At 43.0% G+C, this 13,473-nt stretch overlaps 1 protein-coding gene across 11 annotated transcripts in view; it reads left to right on the plus strand.

Moving 5' to 3' along the window:
• Window positions 1-13,473, plus strand: part of ULK2 (unc-51 like autophagy activating kinase 2) — an 84,625-nt gene that overhangs the window by 24,306 nt on the left and 46,846 nt on the right. For 6 of the 11 annotated variants that reach the window (XR_016224343.1, XM_089318490.1, XM_089318492.1 and 3 more), the window contains 4 exons: window positions 857-915; window positions 2,803-2,885; window positions 12,717-12,764; window positions 13,034-13,179. Coding sequence is in view for 8 of the 11 variants with exons in the window: in XM_089318490.1 (XP_089174616.1) it covers window positions 857-915; window positions 2,803-2,885; window positions 12,717-12,764; window positions 13,034-13,179 (336 nt within the window). In the remaining 3 variants the exon portion in view is untranslated. The remainder of the gene's footprint in view (window positions 1-856; window positions 916-2,802; window positions 2,886-12,716; window positions 12,765-13,033; window positions 13,180-13,473) is intronic. The other 5 variants (XR_016224344.1, XM_089318491.1, XM_089318494.1 and 2 more) reach the window with 1 other exon arrangement.

The following is a 13,473-nucleotide window of genomic DNA, read 5'->3' on the forward strand; positions in this document are numbered from 1 at the left end:
TATCTGTCTGCACTTTGTAGGTGGACTGGCCATGAAACCTGTTGCAGGCTAACAAAGAAAACCAGGCAGAGTCAGGACTGATAGCTAGGGGGTCATATGCATGAATGATGACACCAGTGCTTCCTGCTTAACCTGGTTTTGGAGTCCTGGAATCCGTGTCAGGGCTGGGGTGGTTGGAGAGATCATGGGAAACTGTCTCCAGGTCTCAATTCCTGACACTGTTCAGTGAGAAGGGAGGAATTGTTGAGACTCCATGGAAATTATTTTGTTCTCTCCTAATATCTTGTCAAGAAGTGGCCCTCTGTTAAGAGTATGATCATAATGATTTCATATTGCCATGTTATAATTTCTTAGTTGCAAAGATTTTTGAATCTGATAACTGGAACAAAGTGGAATTATTTACCCAAGATAATCTGAAAAATAGAGAAATACCCAGGTTTAACACTTTGAATTTCCTATTTTAGTTTGTATGTAGAAGCAGTTTCACTAGCTCAGCAGCAGTTGCCACAGGGTGATGTTTGTGGCCATGGGAAGACAAAATAGCAGCAGTTCACTTAGTTCTCTTCCTTGAATCCCTTGAAATGCCAAGTGATCCAGACTGTAAACATATTCTGGCCATGTAACCACCAGAGTAGTGATTCTTAATCTTTTCTGATTTTTAGGCGCTTCTGAGTGTGTAAAAAGTGCACACAATTACAGAGGTTTTGTAAGTTCCTAATGCGCAGCTATGGCTCCTTCAGTAGTCCATGGCTTTTAAGTTCAGAATCTATGTTCTATAGCAAGAATGTGGCGCCAGTCATGTGATTTGGAAGTTTTGCCCCTGTTGTTTAGGAAATTATTTTTTTTTTTTAAACAGGCCAATAGTCCTCAAGATTTAAGGATGTTTTATGAGAAGAACAGGAGCTTAATGCCTAGGTATGTGTTTAGATTACACTGAATTTTACTATTTGGGAACATGGTGTTTTTATTTGGACTCTGTGTTTTATCTGTTTCTGTTGTTGATGCTTTTTTCACTTGACAGAAATGTGATTGTGTTTTTTATAACCACAAATCACAAAGTTACCAGCACATCATGGGTACTGTACCTTATTCCTTATCTTTTGAAATATGAAGCAATTTAAAAGAAAAATATTACAAAAGTTACATGTGTTCCTTATGGAGTGGGAGATGTGAAGAGAGTAGATATGCATAACATAGAAAGTAAATTCTCCCTTAGGCTTTGTCATACTCCATAAGGATAGTAAGAATTTGTTCTGTATCTTTACAGGTCTTTTTTATTGGAGCTCTTTATACATGTTTGAGTGTTCATTTATGGACGTATTTTTGAAAAATATTTATTTATTTGAAAGGCAGAGTTACAGAGAGGGAGAGGCAGAGGCAGAGAGAGAGAAGTCTTCCATTTGCTGGTTCACTCCCCAAATGGTCCCAGTGGCCAGGGCTGGGCCAGACTGAAACCAGGAGCCAGGAGCTTCATCTGGGTCTCCCACACGGATGCAGGGGCCCAAGGACTTGGGCCATCTTCCACGGCTTTCCCAGGTGCATTAGCAGGGAGTTGGATCAGGAGTGGAGCAGCCTGGACATGAACTGGTGCCTATATGGGATGCTGGCACTGCAGGAAGTGACTTAACCTGCTACACCACAGTGCCAACCCTAACGTACATATTTATGCATATATATATTTAAGACAAATTACATCATGCTTTATGAATTGTTCTCCAACTTTTACTCTGTTAGTATATCTTAAATGTTCAATTTCAGTATGTAGAGAGTTAACTGCAATCTTTTGAATGTCTACATAGAATCCCTTAATTAGATGTACCATACGGTATTTAATCAGATCCCTATTTTCATTTTTTGGCTTCTACAAACAGGTTAAAGTGAAATATATGTGCACTTTTGTGCATGTGTGAATTTCTTTAGGGTAGACTCCTAGAAATGGAATTATTGGGCTGAACAGCAGACTCTGCAGATAGGCTCTCCCAATTACTATAGCAATACAAGAGAATGTTCCTTTCCTCACTTTTAAAAAAAAAATTTTTACTTATTTGTAAGGCAGAGTTACAGAGGAAAAGGGAGAGAGGGAGTCTTTTATCTGCTGGCTCATTCCCTAAATTGCTGCAACGTTCAGGCTGCAGCCAGGAGCTTCCCTTTGGTCCTCTCTATGGGTGCAGGAGCCAGATACTGGGCCATCTTTTGCTGCTTTCCCAGGCCATTAGTAGGGAGCTGGATTGGAAATGCAGCTGCAGGACACGAACCAGTTTATGCTGCTTCTCAAAGGCAGTTGTTTAGTGTTTTTTTCCCTCATCTTTGAGGTCTGAGGCTTTACCATGCTGCTCTTGTTATAAATGTGGTATCTGTGAAACTGCATGTATATTTTTCCTTTATCATAACAAGGCAAAAGTAATGTAATTAATAAATATAAACCCATGGAGCCAGTGCTGTGGTGCAGCGGGTTAAAGCCCTGGCCTGAAGTGCTGGCATCCCATATGGATACCGGTTTGAGTCCCGGCCATTCCACTTCTGATCCAGCTCTCTGTTATGGCCTGGGAAAGCAGTAGAAGATAGCCCAAGTTCTTGGGCCCCTGCACCCGCGTGGGAAACCCGGAGGAAGCTCCTGGCTTCGGAGCAGCACAGCTCCGACTGTTATGGCCAACTGGAGAGTGACCCATCAGATGAAGACCTCTCTCTCTCTCTGTCTTTCTGTCTCTCCTCTTTCCATGTAACTCTGACTTTCAAATAAATAAATAAAATAAATCTTTTAAAAAAATATGAACTCACTATTTTTTTTTCCCTTTCCCTCAGTATTCCCAGAGAAACATCACCTTACTTGACTAATCTCCTTTTGGGTTTACTTCAGAGAAACCAGAAAGATAGGATGGACTTTGGTAAGTAATGACTTCAAATTTTCATGGTTTCTAATTATTTTTGATTCCCAAAGGATTTTTAAAAAGATACTGTAGAGGGAATAGTACTTAGCCTGGCCGGCGCCGCGGCTCACTAGGCTAATCCTCCGCCTTGCGGCGCCGGCACACCGGGTTCTAGTCCCGGTCTTGGCGCCGGATTCTGTCCCAGTTGCCCCTCTTTCAGGCCAGCTCTCTGCTGTGGCCAGGGAGTGCAGTGGAGGATGGCCCAAGTACTTGGGCCCTGCACCCCATGGGAGACCAGGATAAATACCTGGCTCCTGCCATCAGATCAGCGGGGTGCGCTGGCTGCAGCGCGCCGGCCGCGGCGGCCATTGGAGGGTGAACCAACGGCAAAGGAAGACCTTTCTCTCTGTCTCTCTCTCTCACTGTCCACTTTGCCTGTCAAAAAAAAAGTAGTACTTAGCCTGGTGATTATGACACCTGCATCCCACAGTGGTGTGCTTGGATTTGAGTCCTGGCTCTGACTTCTGATAACAGATTCCTGCCAGTATAGACCCAGGAAGGCAGCAGTGTTGGCTCAAGTAATAGGATTCCTGCCACCCATGTGGGAGACTTAGGTTGCATTTCTGACTGCAGTCCAGCCCTAGCCATGGTGGGCATTTGGGGAGCAAACCAGTAGATGGGAGCTCTCTTCGTGTGTTTGTCTATATCACTCTCTCCTTGCAGATAAATAAAATATGATTATTTTTAAAGATTTATTTATTTATTTGAAAGAGTTACAGAAAAGCAGAGGCAAAGAGAGAGAGAGATCACTCTTCCATCCACTGGGTCACTCTTCAAATGGCTACAACAGCCAGAGCTGAGCCAATCTGAAGCCAGGAGCCAGGAGCTTCTTCCAGGTCTCCCACATGGGTGCAGGGGCCCAAGCTCTAGGGCCATTCTGCACTGCTTTTCCAGGAGCATTAGCAGAGAGCTGGATCTGAAGTGGAGCATCTGGGACTCAAACTTATGCCCATATGGGATGCTGGTTCTTTAACCTTCTGTTCCACAGTGCCGGCCCTGGTCTAATGTTTTAGTTTGCAATTGCTCTCTAGAGAGAATGAGAGCGAGTGAAATCTTCCATTTGTTTGCTCACTCCCCAAATGCCCATGATAGCTGGAGGTGAGCCAGGCTGAAGCCAGGACCCTGGAACTGTCTGGGTCTCTGATTCGGGTGTTAGGGACCTAAGTACTGGAGCCATCACCTGCTGCCTCCCAGAGTGCACAGTAGCAGGAAGCTGGAATGTGACAGTGGAGCTGGGACTGAAACCCACAGGCTGGATACATCAATGTTTACTGATGTATGGAATGTGGGTGTGAGAAAGAGAAGACAAAAGTACTCCAAGATTTGTGTCTGAGCAACTGAAAGGATGGGGTTGTAATTTATGGAGATTGCAATGATCATGTGGATGGAACAGGCTATGGGGACAATTAGGGGAATTTAGGTAGGGCATGGTAAGTTTAAGATAACCATTTGATATCCAAATGTGTATATTAAAAGAGCACTTGAATTTCAGAGGAGATATCTAGGCTGGGTGTATATTTTGGAATTGTCAGCTTCTGGGTGATATTTATTAAATTATTTTATAGTGTAATATTTACATCCTTTATTGATTGTTCTATTTAAAAATTCTTTAGTTATTTTCTTAATGGTTGCTCTACAATGTGCTTCTTAACTTACACAAACTACTTCATAATAATATTAGTTAAATTCCAGGACCATACAGAAACTTTGCCCATCTAATATAGCTCTGTTCCCTTCTGTCTTTGTGTTCTTATTGTCATATGTATTATGGCTATGTTATAGTCTCATAGATGCAGTGTTGTAGCTATTGCTTTGTATGTGTTTATATCTTTTAAGGAAGGTAGAAGAAGGAGAAAAAAATTTAGAGTCTTATATTAACCTGTATAGTTATCATTTCTGATACTCTTCAGTTCTTGTGACCAAGGTACTGTTTAGTGTCATTTTTTTGGCTCCAATATGGATGCCATTCCTTCTGCCTTTATGTTATCATTGTCATATATATTGGTCTTTATATGTTATAAGCCCAGCAGTACAATTTTACAGATATTATTTTATCATTTTATCTAATTTCTTTTAAGTCAGAGGAAGAAAAGAGATAAATGTAGGATATACAGATGGTCTCCAACTTAAAATGGTTTAACTTATTTAGAGTAATGTGAAGTACACCATGCAACTCTTCTGCTTTTCACTTTCAGACGAATATTAAAAAATTATGGGATACATTTAATACTTTATTACAAAGTATAGGCTTTTGTTAAAAGCTTTTGCTCAATTGTAGGCTAATATAAGTATTCTGAATATATTTAAGGGGGTTTAGGCTAAGCTGTGGTGTTTGGTGGCCTACGTGTATTTAAATGGTGTGTGTGTGTGTGTGTGTTTAAGATTTACACAGAGTTGCACAGAGAGTGAAGGAGAAGCAGAGAGAGAGAGGTCTTCCATCTGCCAGTTCACTCTGCTCTGCAATTGGCTGCACCGGCTGGAGCTGTGCTGATCCAAAGCCAGGAGCCAGGAGCCTCCCCTAGGTCTCCCACACAAGTGCAGGGGCCCAAGGACTTGGGGCATCCTCTACTGCTTTCCCAGACCATAGCAGAGAACTAGACCAGAAGTGGAGCAGCTGGGACCCATATGCTGGCGCCCAAATGGGATGCTGGCACTGCAGGCAGCGGCTTTACCCACTATGACACAGCACTGGCCCCTAAATGGTTTTTTAATCTCTGTTCCTTTCTCTGTCTCTTCATTGTCAAGGATTCCCACAATGCATATTTTGGTCCACTTGATGTCCTCATTGTTGCTTAGGCACTGTCACTTTTCTTTAATATCTTTTTTCTGTTCCTCATTTTTATTGTCTTCTATTCATATTTGCTGATTATTTTTTCTGTTTCCTCATGTCTGCCTTTGAATTCCTCTAGTGAATTTTCATTTTAGTTACTGTACTTTGTAGCTCCACAGTTCCCTTTTAGATTTTCTTTAAAAAAAAATTTATTTATTTGAAAGAGTTATACAGAGAAAGGAGAGGCAGAGAGAGAGAAAGGTCTTCCATCCACTGGTTCACTCCCCAATTGGCTGCAACAGCTGGAGCTGTTCCAGTCTGAAGCCAGGAGCTTCTTCTGGGTCTCCCAATCCAGTGCAGGAGCCCAAGCACTTGGGCCATCTTCTACTGCTTTCCCAGGCCATAGCAGAGAGCTGGATCTGAAGTGGAGCAGCTGGGACTCGAACCGGTGCCCATATGGATGCTGGCACTGCAGGCGGCAGCTTTTCCCACTATGCCACAGCGCCAGCCCCTAGATTTTCTATCACTATTGATATAACCATTTTTTAAAATATAATTTTTTGACTTTATCTAGATCTTCTTTTCATTCTTTGAGCATCCTCAAGACACTTATTTAAAGTCCATCTAGGGGGGCTGGTGCTGTGGTGTAGTCGGTAAAGCAGCCGCCTGCAGTGCTGGCATCCCATATGGGTGCCAGTTTGAGTCCCGGCTGCTGTACTTCCTATCCAGCCCTCTGCTATGGTCTGGGAAAGCAGTAGAAGATGGCCCAGGTCCTTGGGCCCCACGTGGGAGACCTGGAGGAAGCTCCTGGCTCCTGACTTTGGATCGGCTCAGCTCCAGCCATTGCGGCCATTTGGGGAGTGAACCATCGATGGAAGACCTCTCTCTCTTGCTCTCTCTCTGCCTCTCCTTCTCTCTCTGTGTAACTGTAATTTTCTAGTAAAATAAATAATTTTTTTATAAAAGTCCATCTAGGGGCCAGCATTGTGACGTAGTGGGCTTGTGTAGCTGGCATTTCATAGTGGAGCGCTGGTTTGAGGTTTGGTTGCTATACTTTGGCTTCAGCCCCTGCTGATTTGCCTGTGAAAGCAGAAGATGTTCCATGTATTTGGGCTCTTGCCACTCCTGTGGCTTTAGCCTGGCCCAGCTCCAGCTGTTATGGCCATTTGGGAAGTGAACCAGGAGATGGAAGGTCTTGAGCTCATCTCTCTTCTCTCTGTCAGGATTTCACATAAATAAAATAAATCTAAAAAAATAGTCTTTCTTGAGTAGGTCTGCCTTCAAGTTTTTTTAGGCACAGTTTCTCCATAGGCTATATTTTCCTCTTATTTAATTGAAAGGCAGAGTTATAGGGGCTGGCACTGTGGTATAGTAGGCTAAGCCTTCACTGGGGGCACTGACATTCCATATGGGTGCCGGTTCATGTCTGCTGTTCCTTTTCCAATCTAGCTTTTTGCTATGGCCCGGGAAAACAGTAGAAGATGAACCTGCACCCCCATGGGAGACCTGGCAGAAGCTGCTGGCCAGCTGTTGAGGCCATTTGTGGAGTGAACCAGCAGATGGAAGATCTCTGTCTTTCCTCCTCTCTTTAACTCTACCTCTCAAATTAATAAATAAATCTTTTTTTTTTTTTTTTTTTTTTTTTTTTAAGGAAAAGAAAGGCAGTTATAGAGAGGAAGAGACAGAGAGATTTTCCATCTGCTGGTTCACTCCCCAAATGGCTGCAACAGCTGGGGCTGAGCTGGGCTGAAGGCAAGAACCAGGAGCCTCCTCCAGGTCTCTCATGTGAGTGCAGAGGCCCGAGCACCTAGGCCATCTTCCACTGCTTTCCCAGGCCCAGTATCAGGAAAATTGATCAGAGGTGGAGCAGCTGGGACACTAACTAGCGCTCATATGGGATGCCAACATAGCAGGTGGCCGCTTAACCCACTGTGCTTCAATGCCTCCTCTATATTTTCCTCCTTATTTGGGTGCATTGTGATTTTGGATTAAAAAACTGGACAGTGCACATCTAATAATGTGGTAGTTTTAGAAATCATATTCTTGCCCTTTCCCAGAGTTTTTTGTTACTATTTCTGTTTCTTTGATTGTTATAGACTGTCTCTGTGCCAAGGAACAGTCTCGAGAGAAAAGGTCTTTGGGAGTCTTTCCTGAGCCTATGCATTTTCCTGGGCGTGGACAGCCACTTTGTGATTTTTACTGTACATACAGCTGCTTTTGTGTGTTCTAGTCTTGCCTGGCTACTGTAAAGGAAAAATGAAAGAAATGAAGAGTAGGAAACATTTGGTTTATACTGGTTAAGATGGCAGCGTCCCATATTGGAATACCTGGGTTGGAGTCCTGGGTCCTGAATTCAGCTTTCTGCTAAAACAGAACCTGGGAGGCAGTGGTGATGACTCAACTAATTGGATCCCTGCCTCCCAAATGGGAGACCTGGATTGTGTTCTCAGTTCCCTGCAGCTTTTACTTGACCCACCCTTGGCCATGGCAGGCATTTAGGGAGTGAGCCAATGAATGGGTGAATGGGAGCACTCTGTTTTTCTGTTTCTTTCTGCCTTTTTGTCTCTGAAGATTAAAGAAAAAAAAGTGAAGTAGATCTTTAAATCCCTGGTAGTCACTTCAGCTGGATGGAGGGCCTTGCAACAGTAGCCACCCACCTCTTCGTACCTATGTGATCAGAAGTAGGTTACACCTTTGCCTGCAGTGCCGGCATCCCACATGGGAGCCAGTTTGTGTCCTGGCTGCTCCACTTCCAATCCAGCTCTCTGCTTTGGCCTGGGAAAGCAGTGGAAGATGGCCCAAGTGCTTGGGCCCATGTACCCACGTGGGGGACCTGGAAGAAGCTCCTGGCTCCTGGCTTTGGATCAGCTCAGCTCTAGCCGTCGCGGCTACTGGGGAGTGAACCAGCAGATGGAAGATCTTTCTATCTCTCCCTTCTCCCTGTAACTCTGCCTCTCAAATAATAAATAAATTTTTTTAAAGTAGCAATTAACAGTCAAAGTACATATGCCCAGTAAACAGGACAAAGTCCTTTGTGCTCACCGTGGCTCCTGCAAAGCTTGTATGCTTCAGGAAGAAATGCGCAGCTGCCCGCCGTAGCATTGGGTGGCTGCCACTGTGCTAAGGCCTGAAATGTATAGAAATTAACTGTAGTTGGCCTTCCAGCCTTCCTTTAGATGTTGCAAGCCTTTGGTACACTCCAGAGTTCCAAAATAGTGGCATCATGCAGAGTCTGCCAGTGCTATTTTTAGTCTGTAGAGGGGGAGCTAGGTTCCTGGTGCTTCATCCTCTGCCATCTTCCTAGAATACTTATATTTATTTCTTGTTTATAATGTACTTCATCATTTTGATAAATTTTCTTTCTTTACAGTATTATACTTAGGTAAATGAAGGGAAACAAGAAAATACCTTTATTAGAATGAAAGATATTTCTTAAACCACTATGAAGTCGGAAAGTCACCTTTCTCAGATAGTGTTAGGTTTCTGTAAGGCATTTGCTTTTTTTTTTTTTTTAATTTACATTTTTTTTTTATTTGAAAGGCAGAGTAACAGAGACGGGGAGTTGAGAGCAAGAGGGATCTTCCATCTACTGGCTCACTCCCCAGACGGCTGCAACTGCTGGGGCTGAACTCCCACATGGGTAGCAGGGGCCCAGTACTTGGGCTGTCTTCTGCTTTCCTGTGGGGAGCAGCTCAGACTAGACTAAGTTACTGGAATTAAGACTTATTCTATGCATCTGCTCTCCTCTGTGGGGAGCAGCTCGGACTAGACTAAGTTACTGGAATTAAGACTTATTCTATGCATCTGCTCTCCTACAATATGGCGCTGGGAGAGGAGAAAACAGCTTCTACCCAGCTGCCTCCAGTTCAACCAATAAACTGTAGGACTTGCTCCTGATTGGAGAGCAGCGTACTCGGCGTGTGGGCAGCCGAGTTAGGATTGGCGGAGGAGGACTATAAAGGAGGAGAGAGACGGCACGCACCAGGAACACCTATGGGGAACATCTAAGGGGAACATGTAGCTGAAGGAACACCTGTGCAGCCCCCGAGAAAAGCCGGCCGGCGGTGTGCCGCTCCCCTGCGGAAGTGGGGAATGCGGCCAGGGGGAACTGCCCTTCCACGGAGGTGGAAGGGACGGTAGCCAACCCGGGAAGAACCAGCAGCAAACCCGGGGAGGGCCGAGCAGACGAAAGAACAGCGCAGGGTCCTGTGTCGTTCCTCCACGAAGAGGGGGAGCGACACTTTCCCAGGTGCATTAGCAGGGCGTTGGATCAGAAGTGGAGCAGCTGGGACTCGAACTGGCACAATGCTCTGATATGTGATGCTGGCGTCACAGGCAGCTTGCCTAACCTATGCCATAATGATGGCCCCCATTTACTCTTCTTGGATTTTAGTATTAGAAAGATCTACACCAGTCCAAGAAAGTACCACTAGTGATACTGATGTCCTGGAAGGTGACTTTTTGTGCTGTGCTTAGGAATAAGAAAAAACTGGGGGGGAGGGGGGAAAACTGGGTAGTTTGCCAACGTCCAGATTCCTGAATGCCTTTGCAGAGAAAGTTCTCAGATACTTAAGCTGCATTCCAGGTATTTTCAGTTCTTTGACCATTAAAAGATTTGGGAAGGAGGAAAAAAGAACACTGCAGACTCCTGTAGAAAGACTTTGGCCTCCAAGATGGGCTTTCAGGAAGAGGCAGCTTTGTGTGTGGTGACCCTTTGTGAATACACGCTCTGTGGCAGCTCAGCTGTCAGCAGGCTGCTCTCCCAAGCACAGTGCCTTGCACAGCCTACAGTAGCAGATGCAGCTTTCTTAGAGTTTTTGATTTTTAAGATGGGTCCTTGATTTGGGGCTCTCTTCTATAAGTATAAAGCTAAGAGTTTCCCTCTAAGCACTTTAACTTATCATAGTTTCCCTTCAAATGATGTTTTACCACTTCACATGAAGTGAAAGAACTTGGGACACATTTTTAGGGTTTATGTGATTCTTGAAGGTTTTGAAAAAACATTTATCCCCAAACTTGTTATAGTTTCAATTCCTCTTTGAGGAAAAATTCTCTGACTTGTTCTTATCCATCTTATGTAGACAATTAAAAATTATTCTTTCCAGGGCTGGTGTTGCGGTTTAAGACAGTGCCTGTGAAGCTGCTATCCTATATGTGCACCAGTTCAAGTCCAGGCCTCTCCTTTTCTTTTCTTTCTTTCTTTTTTTTTTTTTTTTTAATTTATTTGACAGGTAGAGTTATAGACAGTGAGGGAGAAAGCCAGAGAGAAAGGTCTTCCTTCCATTGATTCACTCCCCAAATGGTCTCCAAGGCCGGTGCTGTGCCAATCTGAAGCCAGGAGCCAGGTGCTTCCTCCTGGTCTCCCATGCAGGTGCAGGGCCCAAGCACTTGGGCCATCATCCACTGCACTCCTGGGCCACAGCAGAGAACTGGACAGGAAGAGGAGCAACCGTGACTAGAACCCAGCGCCCATATGGGATGCTGGCTCTGCAGGCGGAGGATTAACCAAGTGAGCCACAGTGCCAGCCCCTCAGGCCGCTCCATTTCAAATCCAGCTCTCAGCTAATGCTTCTGAGAAAGCAACGGAAATGGCCAAAGTACTTGGGCTCCTGCCATCCACATGGGAGACATAGATGGAGTTCCAGGCTTCTGGTTTTGGTCTGGCTCATTCCTTGTCATTGGGGCCGTTTGGAGAGTGAACCAGTGGATAGAAGATTCATATTCATTCTCTCTCCCTCTCACTCCCTCTCACTCTCCCCTCCCTCCCTCTCCCCTTCTTCTCTGTAAATCTGCCTTTCAAGTCTTTTTTTTTTTTTTTAAAGATTGTTCTTCTTAGTCTTAATCCCATCAGTCATAGGTATATGTTGGTAAATACTTTTATCTTTCAGAGGAGAAATTAAACTGATGGTTGCTCTGAACCATGAGAAATATTGTTCAATAGTGAAGCAACATATTCATGGATAATAGTTTTAATTAAAGATTGTATGAAAAATTTGCATACTTTCAATGGAATAATAAATGGCTTGAAAAGTGGTTTTGTTGTTGGCATTCAGCCTACGTTATTTATATCTATTTCATTCCCGTTATATCTTGTGAAAATCTTAAATGTCAAATTGGAATTTATGAGTTTGTGTAGGTGTATAAATTTTTGTTCTAAAAAATACCTAAGGTAGAAAGTTCATGTTTCTCTTTAAAACCTTTCATGTTGGTATTCTGTAGCAAGGGTTATGATTGACATTTGCTCTAAGAGGCTTTGGGTATTTCAGTAAAACTCATGAGATCTTTTAGAGTAGAAGATAATTTATACTAAATAGAATTAAGCTTATTCTTGATCTTGCTTAAATCTCTCCATGTTAGGACTGTGCTATTCTCCTTGCACAGATAGTCACATACACAATTACTGTAAAAGTCTGAGATACAATGATAAAGGAGATTTTAAAAGTTTTTTTATGTTTTTAAAAGAAATAATGAAATACTTTAAACACACAGGAAAGTGAAGTAAATAATAAATTTCCATTTATACCTGCTTGTTTATCTTTTCTTAGCAGGCCTGTTGTGCAGGTTTTAACCTTGGTGAACAGTTAAAGAAATGAAATAATAGTTTTTCCAAAAAAATGTAAAGCCAGCTATAGGAGTATGTTTCTGGGCTGCAAGGAGAGTATTCATTTTACAAATAAGCTTCCTTGGTTTCCTCTTAGGACAATTAACAATCGCCATATTTCATAGACTTATGTGGTCAGCAAGGGCAAGGTGATGGCAGTGAACACATCTTCCAGAGTAGCCTCTGATCGGGTATCCCGGGTTGGTAATGAATGGTTTGAGAACTCACACTTAAATTATTTTACTAAGAATTATAATCACTTTTTGTATTATAAAAATAATGCACTTTTACATTTAAAGGAAATGGAAGCTATATAAAGAAGTTAATTATTTATGATCTAAGACATGTTGACTACATTGAGGAGATTATCCACAAGTCAATGGCTGTTTAAATATTGTATTCTGATTTTTCATTACAGAAGCATTTTTTAGCCATCCTTTTCTTGAGCAAGTTCCAGTAAAAAAATGTGAGTACTCGGTGTTTTTGCATTTTTACTTGAATCAGTGCAGACAATAAGTGCACTTTGTTGTGCATCTCAAGATTTCATTGAGATTCTCTTACATACCTGTAATTGGGCTTATTTAATGACAATTCTGTTTTTCCTTTCAAATCCAAGTTGAAAATTTCAGTGATTGCTTCATTTTTAGTTTGATCCATAGAAGCTATAATAAGTAGGTAAATACAAAATTGTGATCAGCACCAAGGTGTAGTGGTTTTGATGGGCTTTTCTATTAGGTCATGTAACTGCACTTCAAAGAAGAGACGGAGCTCTTTGTCGGTTTCTTCCCCCAGCTTGCCCAGTTCCAGTGCCTCTGTATGCTGGCTCTGTTTCCGGAAGCTCCTGTGGCAGCTCTCCATCTTGTCGTTTTGCCTCTCCACCAGTAAGTTCTGGTTTTATTAAAGAGATTTCGGATTTAGTGCTGCTGCATCTATTTACATACAGACATGCAAATATGTTGTGAATTATGCTTAGTGTAAAGTGTTTACAGTGAAACTGAGGTTCAGGAGAAAGCGTTACAGTTGGGTCAAATGGACCTCTGCCCTTACTTAGCTGTGTAAGCTTCAGCAAGAAATGTCACCTCTCTGGTCCATTTTCCTTTGAACAGTGAGTATGGTACTGCTATCTTTTTATGTTCTGTGAGATTTTGGGGATGGTACTTGAAAACAGAGTACCC

The sequence above is a fragment of the Oryctolagus cuniculus genome, chromosome 17 (assembly GCF_051225735.1).
Source record: "Oryctolagus cuniculus isolate XC-2025 breed Fujian yellow rabbit chromosome 17, ASM5122573v1, whole genome shotgun sequence".
Classification (NCBI taxonomy): domain Eukaryota; kingdom Metazoa; phylum Chordata; class Mammalia; order Lagomorpha; family Leporidae; genus Oryctolagus; species Oryctolagus cuniculus.